This window comes from Pundamilia nyererei, unplaced genomic scaffold (assembly GCF_000239375.1).
Source record: "Pundamilia nyererei isolate P.nyererei 1_Seehausen unplaced genomic scaffold, PunNye1.0 scaffold00310, whole genome shotgun sequence".
Lineage (NCBI taxonomy): Eukaryota > Metazoa > Chordata > Actinopteri > Cichliformes > Cichlidae > Pundamilia > Pundamilia nyererei.
Genome location: NW_005187711.1, coordinates 547,883 through 560,190, shown reverse-complemented (window position 1 = coordinate 560,190; position 12,308 = coordinate 547,883). Strand labels below are relative to the sequence as shown.

Below are 12,308 nucleotides of genomic sequence, written 5' to 3'. Positions count from 1 at the left end.
AGAGCTTTGAATCATTTCTATCTAATAGGGTCCAATTTGTTCATGTAAATGGGGATTCTTATTCATACACTAAGGTTGATTATGGAGTTCTACAGGGATCTGTGCTAGGTCTAATTCTAATTCAATTTATATTATGCATGCTTCCCCTGTGCAGTATCACTCAGTGGCTTTTAGTATAGTATACATTTTCATTGCTGCCCAAATGATACACAGCTGTATCTTTCCATGAAGCCAGATGACACATGCCAGTTCATTAAACTGCTGAAATGTCTTGATTACATAAAGACCTGGATGACCTCTAATTTCCTGCTTGTGAATTCAGATAAAACTGAGGTTCTTGTACCCAAAAATCTTAGAAACATAGTGTCTAATCAAATATTTATCCTGGTTATCTTGACCTGCAGTAACACTGTAAGGAATTGAGTTATTTTTGACCAGGACATGTTCTTCAGTGCCCATATTAAACAAACAAACAAAAATATTAGTAAAATTGTCCTGTCTCAGAATGATACTGAAAAACTAGTTCATACATTTATTACTTCTATGCTTAACTATTGTAATTTATTATTTTATTTTCAGGTTGTTCTAAAGGTCACTGAAAAGCCTTCAGCTAGAGCAAGAGTATTGACAGAGTCTAGAAACTGAGAGCATAGTCCGCCAATACTGGCCTCTCCCTGTTAAATCTGAATTGGATTTAAAATCCTTCCCATCACATACAAGCTCATGAATAATCAGGCCCCACATTATCTTAAAGACCTCATATTCCCATTTCATTCAAATAGTATATGTTTCACTTCACTCTCAGACTGGTTTACTTGGCTCCAAGGGTATATAAAAGTACAATTGGAGGCAGAGTTGGGATTTCCAGTTAGGATTCCAGAGACAGACAACTTCTCTACTAGATTTGGCCTAAAACTTTCCTTCTTGACAAACTATATAGTTAGTTCTGGATCAGGGGATCTTGATTCCTCCCTTAGTTAAGCTACAATAGGTTTAAGGCTGCTGGAGACTTCCCATGATACATTAAGTGTTTCTTCTTCACTCAGATTTTTATCACTATGTGTTTACACACCACTTTGCACTTAGTTACTATTAATCTCTGGCTCTCTTCCACAGCATATCTGTTGTTCTGTCTCCCTCACTCCCTTATTGTATGAACTACCTATACTATAAAGTGCCTTTAGGTGACTGTTGTTGTAATTTCGGAACTAAACTGAACTGAATAGAAAATCACTGTCCAGATAAATCCTTAGCTGTCGAGTGGTAAGGGTTGCTTTGAGAAAACTCAGTGAAAGCCAAGCAGTGACGTTGATGTGTTGCTTTGATTTACAACAGCTGGTTTTGTAATGGCCCTCCTAATCATCCATTAAACATGAACATTTTCAGTATGCACTTGTGCTTCTTTTTGTTACAAGTCAGGGAAGGTTTTTGTTTTGCTTTTTTATTTTTTTATTTTATTTTTTTGAGACTTTGACCTTTGAACTAAGATTACTTTGACAGCCCTACCCTCCTGTCTATGCTTTCTACCAATGAGAGATTAGACATGACAGCCAGCAGTGCCAGTGGTGCAAAAACATCATTATAGTCCCTAGCAAATTCTTAACTCACATATATTTTTATGTACTGCATTTAAACTGAGAACTTAAAATGTAATTGATAAATAAAACAACAATTCAATCTTATCAAATCCAAAATATACACAAACTTCCTTAAAACTGACAGGTTCCGAGCTCTGACTGAGCTACTCTCACTGGTGTTAAGCAGTTCCAGGCAGGACTGTGAGCACTAAAGATCACAGAGACATTTCCAGTTGTTTTTGCTGTGCTACATGAAAGAGAACAGAAAAGTGACAGCTCATCAATTACCAAAAGTCAACATGACCTTTAACCTTTAGAGCACATGCTGAAGGAATCTGTTAAAAAGTGTGATACCAGTGCTTTTTAGTCTGTTTCACTTGCAGTGGCTGACATAAATGACTTAGCAGCTCAGGCTCTGTGGATTTTGAATGAGAGATATTGACTGGTAACGAGTGTTTGAATATTCTCAGGTAATGTAAAGAAAATGTACTTTTTCATTAGAAAACAACATAGGAAGTATACATTTGTGCATTATTAACAGTCTGAAGTGTTACTAAATGAATATAAGTAATAATTAAATGAAAGAAAACACAGAGTTACATGCATATAGTATTGTTACCAGTTCAGTGTTATGATATCATCTCACTTTCCCCCTTGGGAAAGTCACATGACATTTGTTAGGGCAAGAGGAGGTGGAGGGGGTTAAAGTGCCTCAATGAAAACCACATGGGGGGAGGAGAGACCTGAGATCAGAAAGAGAGGGGAGGGGGGAGACAGAAATAGAGAGAGGCCCACTTGAGCTAGTAAGATAAAAGAAAAAAGCTGTAAAGAAGGTCTAAGAGTACACCAAACTCAGAAGCAGGACTGAATCCAGGACCACGACCAGGAGCGGCCCAGTTCACCATGTCAGACTCCATCAGAAGAAGAAGCTCCAGCAGGCAGCTTCTGCAGAACCTCATCAGGTCAGTGGGAAATGTTTTTTGGTCACAGATTCTTCACCTGCACAATAAAATGAGTAGATACATAATGACACATCAGCCAAAACAGTAGAAGAATGCAAATGCATATTTAAATGCTAGCGATAAACTTAAGATAAGTGCATATCTAGCAGATATTAAAAACCTATGAGTACAGCTAAAATTTCAATCAGCCATACTTTGAAGCAAGATACATTTTTGAACGTGCAATATTTGTAATACATCTTATATTATGATCATATGACCATATTGTTTGTAACCAAGCGTCATCTATATTGGCTGTAATGTACAAATTGAAAAACTGTAAAAATGAAGAGATGAACTGATTACAGCAGAAAAGCAGCATGGCTTTTTTATGTTTCGATTTCAACTTAGTCCTTTCTACTTTATCTTTAATATGCAATTGTATGCATGCAGGTCTCATGGTTTAAATTATGTCCTTGAAGATGGGTGATGTGGGTTTTTTGAAAATCAAGACATTTCATCCTCATGACTTCAGCATTACAATGGAGTACTTGGCAAATAACATGAAGCTGTGACTGTTTTTTCAAATGATGTGAGTGAAAAGCTTATAACAAAGCAGTCCAGTATCTCTGTTTTGTACTTACATGTCACCTCACCCCTGTTTAGGTTTATTGCAACCAGTTTGCACCACATTTATCTGAATCGTATTTCACATCCTACTGAAATTGTGTATACTTCTAAACCAGAAATGTGGTAACGGAGAAATTAAAATGTATAGTTTAGTAGTTTTAGTGTTAAACAAAATAAGACAAAAAATAAGTATTTTTCTAAAGAAAACGTAAAGAAGTGTCTTCTGCTGACTAGTTGTTAACCACTGTTTTGGAGCATTACCTGACAAGTTACCAAGAATTAAATAGAAGTTTGTAAAATGAGTTCTAAACAGTTTCTTCAGCTCCTCCTTTAAAACAATGGAGGTAATGGCTCAATTTAAGTTACTTTTATCATCACAATGATTTTTAATTCAACCAGCCATTTGTTGCTTTCTGTTTTCTATTTGCCTAATTTGGCCATTTACAGCAATCTGCTCTAATTTTTCACCTCTAATAGGCACAGGACCCTGAATCAGTGATACAATCATTGTCTCTGTATTTCTTGTATTTCTTGTTTCCTCCATGAGTGCTGGAGCATTGCTATGTGACTATACTCAAAATGACATTAGGCTGAGTTCAGTGGCTTCCTTTATAGCTGCAACTTTCTTAATGTCTATGACATCATCTGGCTGACTCCTGAACCCCCTCCTGCTCTACTACGTACACACATACAGGTACACACACACACAAAGAAAATCCTGTTCTGCAGGCCTGCATTGCCTCATTGTGTAAATGGTGGAAAAAATTATGCTAATCAGACAGACATCCTCTGTAATTTTATGGTTATTAACATTGTGTTAAATACCCCAGCAGACCCCAAGGATACCGTGTAGTTCAGACCACTCTGCAGAGACAATACATTGTCTGAGCATGTGAAGAAAATGCAACAATACAAAACTGTGCTTTTTGGCAGATCACACAAACAGTTTCACACTGCCAGACTGATTTGTTATTGCATCTAAAAGCAGTCGTGTAGAATGCAACAAGTCAGCAGACAAGCCAGCTGTTGGTCACTTCTTTGTCTACTGTTTTGTGTGCATAGATTAAGTGCTGCTGATGTTATACCACACGTTGCATGGATTGATTGTGTAGGTCATCCACCAGTCAAAACATTGGTGAATCCATCCCTGACTCCGCCAGTATCCTCCAACAACAGTTGCCCCAACAGTTACCCCAGTGGACCATATGGGACTATGTGTGTGCGTGAATGTTATAAAGCACCGTATGAATGTGTGTGATTGGTGAATGAGATTTTTAATAAGAAAATACTTTGAGTGCTCAAATAAGTACAAAGGCATGACATTTGCCAGTATTAACATTTGACAGAAACCATAAAGTTCAACTCACCTTAAACAAAGTGATGTGACTCTATAAACCTCACCACACAAATATGCAGTTTATACAGCCGCAATACTGCCTAATCAACTTCCAGAGAGGTACATAATTATTATTTACTCAAAGGAAGCAATTACTTAAGGACATAGTGTCAGTGGGATGTCATCTAATTTTAGATCACATCACAAACCATAAAAATTAAAGACTATGTGAGAGTACTATATTTACAGTTTGGCCAACATATGTAAAATTGCAATTATTTCATGCGTTAATTTAAATTTTTACAGGAATTGATAAGACTACATTTGCCTTTGCACAGAAATAATAATTCAGCAAGCATGATCAACTAATTCTGAAATTTAACCTGACACAGTTTTTTATACCACTTCCTAAACATAGCTTTTAGATAAGCAAACAGTGTGTGTGTTAGGAAGCAGGTAGGCTGTCCTTGAGGCAACAAATTATGCTAAATAGATAACAGGCTATCATTTTCCAAAAGGCTCCAAAACATTTGCATAGCCCACTCAAAAAGTTGACTCTGTTCTTCTGGATGTTGCGTTTCCAGTGTGAGAAACATTAGGTCACTTCATTTAGTGACTTCTTCTGGAGAAGAGTTCTAGACTCCTACATGTTTAATCTGTTCAGGTTAGCAGTTCAGCTGCCATTTTTGTTTTTGGAGCTAGAAGTTTATGTAACAAATCTGGATGAGAGGTTAACAGTTGTCAGAAAATGCTAGTTAGCTTGTTGCCATCGTGTATTCAAAAACCGCATAGGTGCTAATTAGTTATAAGCAACATCCAATCAAAAATACTTTAGTTTCTGAGTGCATTGTACCTCACAATAGGTCATATTATTTGTCAGATAATTTCATTCAAAATGCTCCAAAAGACACCAACAGAAACATCAAACATCAGCGAGCAAATAGCCAACACATATGGACATATAAAGATTTCATGCTTCTTCCCCTTGTTACATTTCATGCAGTAGTGATGAGGTCCAGACAATCAAACCTGATCTCCAATTGACCCATCACCACCCACTCTCTCTCTCCCCATAGCCTGACTGCGAAGCCAAAACAGCCCTGTCACACATCAAATCAGATTACAGCAAACTTAAGACAGACTTGACAACATGACTCCTACTACATCTCTAGTGAGTACAATCGTATGTAGGTCACTTTCCCACATAACAACCACAGCATGTTTGACTTAGAACTTATGGTCAGCGTCCTCACTAAAAGTCTTAAGCAATGAGATTTTCTTCAGTTGCTTATTAAAAACTTTCACAAAGATTTTATCCACAGATGAGCTGATTTATATTTAAGCCTTTTGCATTGCATTGCACTGGCAAATTTTCTGCATGTTTTATGTATTCCTTCAGTTAGAACCAACAAGATCACACTTTTGCCTTTCTTTGTTCCTGCTGTTCTTGTACAGTTTTATGAAACATCAGAAAAAAATATTTCAAAATGAGACACTAAAAATAAAGTAATGTATTTTGAAGCTTTTTGACTGCTGGCATGGGCCAGCAGTGATTATTTGTGGACAAGAGTCAAGAATGATAACTTAGCAGCTAATGCTAGCTTTAATAGCAAACTAAATCCATAAACTAGATAATATCCCTTTTTAAAAATAATAATAATAAAAATCTGACAAACAAACGAAACCAATTATTTGCACCAGGATGTAAATGTGATATTTAATGTTATGTAGTCATATTTTAACATAGCGTTGAATCGACTACCTCACTATTAAACTTACACCCATCATTTATTTTGATGCTTTTTTTCTTTGGTGCAGTTTTCTACCAATGCATACGGTTCAAACAGATTGATCACAGACTAACAATTTCCAAAACAAGTTAGTGTGGAATAAATTCGATGTGATATATAGGTGATATGTATCATTCATCAAGCTAATCATGTAATGATGTGTATACTATACTACAACATGGACATTAGAATTACCATCCCATTCCAGAGAAAGAAATCAAAGCTGAATAGTTGAATGTTTACACACAGTGCTAAAACTTAATCATTTATTGTCTTTTTTTTTTAAATGCTTCCAGGGTGTTTATTTTAAGCCCAACGTCTCTTGTTGCATGCCAGAAATAAAGAATATGCAACAATGTTGTTATGTTTCCAAACAGAAGCAATTAAAGTGATGAATTCCCTGCCATTGTGGCTGTTAAAACTGTATCCAAATTGTAATGAGCTGACATTTTCCTTCAAAACAATGACATCACACTCCAAAGACCCTTTCTGTACACAATAGAAAGTCCAGAGATTTAGGTGATGTCAAACTCCCAGCCAATCAGAATAAATATTTCCGAGGTTTTGCTCATTCCAATTTCCAGACAAGACTTTATCCAGACCTCGAGTTGTATGACAAGATGGAGCATTAAGGTCTCTCTCTGTCCTTCTCCTCCATATCTTGACCTCCTCCTCCACCTCCTCACTCTCCTTCTCTCTGTTTTTCTCTCGAGATTGAAATTAAGTGAAAAAGCACGGCAGCTGGCTCAAACTCCACCAGATGTTCTTGGACAATAAAAGGAGTTATTGTTATCAGGTCACACCCACTGGAAGCTAAAACCAATCGGGCAAATGAACTAATGCGCTTTTGATGGGAAAGAACTCGTTCTTTCCAGTGAATTTTAAATTATGTGTGAAAAACTCATCATGCATAGACTTTTCCATAGGTTCATTTCAACATTGTACCAGATAAATAGCAAATGTGCATAACATAGATCTGGGTGCCAGCGTGGCTGCTCGATGCTAATAAGGTCAGTTCAGTTTTTCATTTCTTACAACTTTCAATCCTCACTATATCATCCTGGGTTTGGCCTCTTAGACTAAATTAAAGGAAATTTTAGTTCAGTGACATCTTTGTAGCACCCTGTGTACAAAGCAAGTTCCCAAAAGATTTTTTTCCCCGAGTTCTAAGAGCATCCACAGAGCCCCAACCTCATTTCAATTCAACAGCTTTGGGATGAGTTGGAGCAATGCAGGCATTATTGCTCAACATCAGCGCTCTCATGGAAATACTGAATCAAAACACTGGCTTTCAGAGCAGCATATTTCCTGGCAGAGTAACCTTCTAAATAATCACATGTTGTTCTAATATTCACAGTAGGTGTCCACAAACTCAGAACAATGTAGCAAATCTGGAAGGTTGGGGAGCCTTGGGCAGTTACATGGGCACACACTGAGGGGAAGCCAACTTTACCATCTCTTCAACAGCTTAAAAGTCCACCAACAGTAATTACATGAAAACTATGAGAAGAATTTTACAACTACTTATGGCTTTTTTTTTCAAATACACTTTTTTGGAAATGTATGTATGTATGTAAAAATTAATGAAGAATTGATTTCCATTTAGAGTTAATATATCCATCCATCCATGTCCTTGCGCTTATCCAGTAAGGGCTGGATAAGCTACATATAGCCTCTTAAAAGGTCTTTTCTAAAATGTATAACATTGCATTTGCATTATACACTGTGTGTCCTGTAAGTGTAATGATATTTGTGCGAACTGCAGGGTGACAGCACAGCGGAGCCAGGAGGATGCTGAAGAGATTGAGCGGGAGAGAAGGAGAAGGGCCAGGGAAAAGCAGAGAGGAGAGAAGAGCCCGTCCTGGCTCGAGCCCACCCAACAGAACCACTACACACAAAACACAGAGTAAGTAATGTTGTAGCACACATTGTTTGTCAGGCCTTCCAGCTTCTTATTCAGCTTCTTACAGCTTTTGCTACATAAATATCAACAAGTCTGTCTAGAAACAGAAAATATAAAAGTATGTAATTTTTCCCGTCACATAACAAATAACCTTTTATCTTAGGCTTAAGCTGAGTTTTTTATAGTCTTCCACCCAAAGAAATGTTACAGAGCTGTAAAAGGATATGTGTCCATCCATCCACTTACATCACTTTTAAAAAATATGTTTTATTGCTTAGAGAGGCTGTACTTTCATTAAACACAAGGACAGCTTGTGCTCTGTGAATACTTCACAGTAATAAATTGATCAACTTAAAACAACAAGAATTCACATCACAAACTTTGCAAAATGTCCAAGTTAAAGACTCTTCTAATGAGTTGCATGCATGTTTAGTCTTTATGCAGCAGTTTATAAAACTTAGGAATGTTAATCAAGTGAAGCTGGGATTAGTACACCAATAAGACAACCAAGAAGAATATTTAATTTGCTTGGATTGCTTTCTAGCAAGACTTCTCAGCTGATACTATCTGTTCCAACAAGGCTTGGTTTCTCTCACTAACCCAACCATTGCATTTACAGCAAACACTGAAGACGGGCTGCTCTTCATGTTTACAGCTCAGCCTGTCTGTGCTAATTGTTGTGGAAAAGCGTGTGTTGGTGTCATCAGTACATTCAGCCCAGTTACCTAGCCCAGTGATGCTGCAGGTAAAGGAGCTGAAAAAGCTGCTGCACCATCAGCTTCCGGTTGTATGGGCAGATGTCAGAAAGGGAATCTCTGGAGGAAATATTCCCATCGCTTGAGTTTATGATACTCAGCAAAAACTGCACAACTCACTCATCCTCTTATCAGAAAATGTCTGTATTAACAACTGTAAGTTCTTTTCCTGACCCATTGCCTTAACTACCACCCAGTCACATATAATTAGTTTGTGAGACACCTGTTATTATAGATTGCTAAAAGGACAAGATTTGAATTAGATGAATCTAAATAGAATTCCAGTTGCTAAAATCTGAAATGCTGAATATAATATGAACCTTTATAGAGAAATCTAGGGTACTCTGGAATTTCCAGTGGTGTAATGGTTAACACATATGCTTGGCAAGTATGAGGGTGACAGTTTGATTCCAGTGAGAGACACAAATCCCCTCTGAGTTTGCATCAGGAAGAAGATCCAGTGTAAGACATTCTGCCAAAGGACATCCAGTGCCTCCTGCTCTAGCAAGGGACAATCTGAAAATGGCTTTTTTTAAAGAGAAACATTTGTGTAAAAACAAATTCTACTTATTTAGAGACATCAGTAGCTTTTAATCTGTTGCTGCTTATAAGGTTGGTTTGCTGACTTGAGGTTTTCTGAAACTGGAGGCAGCAGTGCCTCTGTTTGGTGTTTCCACATTTATTGTCTCTGTTTCCATGGAGCTTGAAACCTAAGATCCCATATGCCACCTGCCAGCCATCTTTCAACAGTTTTGCCCCCATGAATATATTTTCTTTGTTTGCTCCGAAGCAAGCTCACTTGCTGCCTAACAAATTTAACTAAACAGAATCTAAACTTGACTATCAAGTTCTGAAAATGTGAATAGCAGAATTAACTGAAAATAAGAAAACTGACTGGCTTTCCTTTTATATTTTCCTACCTTATGTGGTCAGTTTGGAAAAAAAAATCAGTTCAGCATGGTTGTCATCAGGTCATCTCAGGTCATTAGATGTTGTGCATAAGACTTCAAGTCGTGGAGGGGGTGTAATCATAAGAGGGAATAATTTAAACTTGTGTAAGGGTGTTCCCAATGTGAGAGAAAACCGTATTAATTATTGATAACTATTCTTCTCTTGACTGGGATGGGCTCACTCAGGATAGTAGATTAAAAGCTTTACCTTTCTACACCTCAGACAGGTGAGCTCTCACACACAGAGTCAGAAAATTTCAAATGATCAGACTGGGTCCTGAACTCCATGTCTGCTGTCAAGATTTTATTTTATTAAAGTTAGTAAGATTCTGACCATTTTTGCCAGATTTACTGATTAGTTATTTTCCATCTTCTGCCTAACTTCACATTGACCTTTTGCACCACTGATAGTGATTATTGTAGTGATATTATAAACCTGGATGTCTGCCATATGGACTATGAATGTCATTAAGATTAGCAATAATGAAAACATGGTTAAATTACAATACATAAATTAAGTATTAAAGCTATTTTCTGACAATTATTTACACATTGTTTTTGGTTATACTATGTTGTGAGACTTTCAGGCTTTCCCATAAAGGCATGTGATACTTCTCCTTCCTCTGTTTAAAGGACCAATTACTTATGAGTACTGTGAAAATGTCCAAATCTCCCTAACACAGTCAAAGACTACATGTCAAAGACTACATGACTAAAAACACTGCACCCAAGGCCAAGGCTTCGGTTTCTGAGATCAGGTAAGTGATAGATTTTCTGTGCTCTATTCTTAGGTCAGATGAGGAGCTGAAGCCCAGTTGCTCCGTGGGCCTGGATGAAGATGAAGGTTTCAGTGACTGGAGCCACAGGCTAGAAACCCGTAATGAGCAAGAGATGCAGAATGGCTGCAGGGCAAAGGAGCAGAGACCTTCAGCATCACCACCAAACCCTCAGAGTGACCAACATCAGGTGGATGAAGAGGGACAGGAGGAGGCAGGAGGACTAGAACCAAGGAGTAGGACCCAGGACACTTCAACAGAAGCTCCAGTGAAGGTCAAATAGATTTGTACCTTCAATGGCATACTAACATAGTGTTAAACCTACATCTTCAGTGCAGATTTACCTCACTATAGTGATCTGAGGTTCATTCAGACACAAGAGTTCTGGTTTACAGTTGTAGTAAGATGTTTACATACACTCATCATGGGCATGATTGCCATGTCATTTTGTTATTTTTTTCAGAGTGGAATGATTATACAGCGTACGCCTTTAATGACTTTAAAAACAAGAATTGCGTGCATAGTGTTGAAGCATTCATATAGGCTCAAATTGTCATGTCTGCAGTGGCAGACGGTGAAGAGTGTAGAGAGAGAGAGTAGACCCAAATTCAGACTACCAAGACACAATTTAATATTAACAAAAAGTGAGCCTTTATTTCTGGCTGCATGAAATGCAAACAAAGCAAAGGGAGACTAATATTCAACTAACTAAACACTAAGTACATGGATCGAAATTACCTGGAACAAGAAAAACATGGGACTAGGAAACAAAGGGCAGACAGTCCAACAACAGGCAAAGGAAGACAGAGGGCTAAATACACAAAGGATAATGAGGGGATGAGAATCAGGAGGGAAACATAGCTGGAACTCATCTGACACAATGAGACAGGGAGGAAGCAAAACAGAACACTCTGAACACATCTCAAGGGACTATCAAAATAAAACAGGAAACATGAGCCACACACTTTGACACAGGGACTGGGGAAGAATCAGACATGGGAACATAACTGACACAAAACAGACACAGGCGATAAACAAACATGAAGACAAGGGAGACTAGACATGAAACGTGTAATACAGGGGAGGCACAGTGACAAAACCTAAAGACTAGAAACGAATAGTTATGTCTATAACTTCTGTTCCCTGAAGGAGAGGAACGAGGTACAACACATAAGTAAGGGATATCACGCCCTCGCATGTCCTGGCTGAAGAAACCTTTATTCACGTCTTTAAGGCAGATGAGGGCTGTATCCCAATTCAGGACTGCAGCCTTAAAGGCCGCATTTTAAGGCCGATTACGTCACAGCGACGCGACGAAGGCTGTCCCAATTCGAAGGCTGCTCGAAATGCGGCCCTCAAATGCGTCCTTCATTTCCCTGAATTTTAAGGACGTGGCAGTGTAGACTTCGTGGCCCAACATATCCCAGAATGCATAGCGCGGCGGTGGGTGTGGATAATTTTGCCGAAAAAAAACTGCGGATGAGGGGCGCCCGAAGAGTAAACTTTAAGTAAGTACTGAATATTATGTCACTTATTTATGTGCAAATGTTTAATAACGAAGAACATTAAAACATTACTGTTGGCCACATGTCGGCAAAGTTATGTGACATTAGTGACGTTTGTACTAACTTGGTTTTAAAGCCTGTACTT

At 38.0% G+C, this 12,308-nt stretch overlaps 1 protein-coding gene across 2 annotated transcripts in view; it reads left to right on the top strand.

Annotated features, from left to right (window-relative positions):
* Positions 1-2,378: 2,378 nt before the first annotated feature.
* The window catches only part of LOC102213538 (lymphocyte-specific protein 1-like), a 63,870-nt gene continuing 53,940 nt past the window's right edge, over positions 2,379-12,308 (top strand). For both annotated transcript variants that reach the window (XM_005751434.1, XM_005751433.1), the window contains exons 1-3: positions 2,379-2,539; positions 8,040-8,180; positions 10,674-10,932. In XM_005751434.1, the coding sequence (XP_005751491.1) occupies positions 2,481-2,539; positions 8,040-8,180; positions 10,674-10,932 (459 nt within the window). In that variant the 5' untranslated portion in view covers positions 2,379-2,480. The remainder of the gene's footprint in view (positions 2,540-8,039; positions 8,181-10,673; positions 10,933-12,308) is intronic.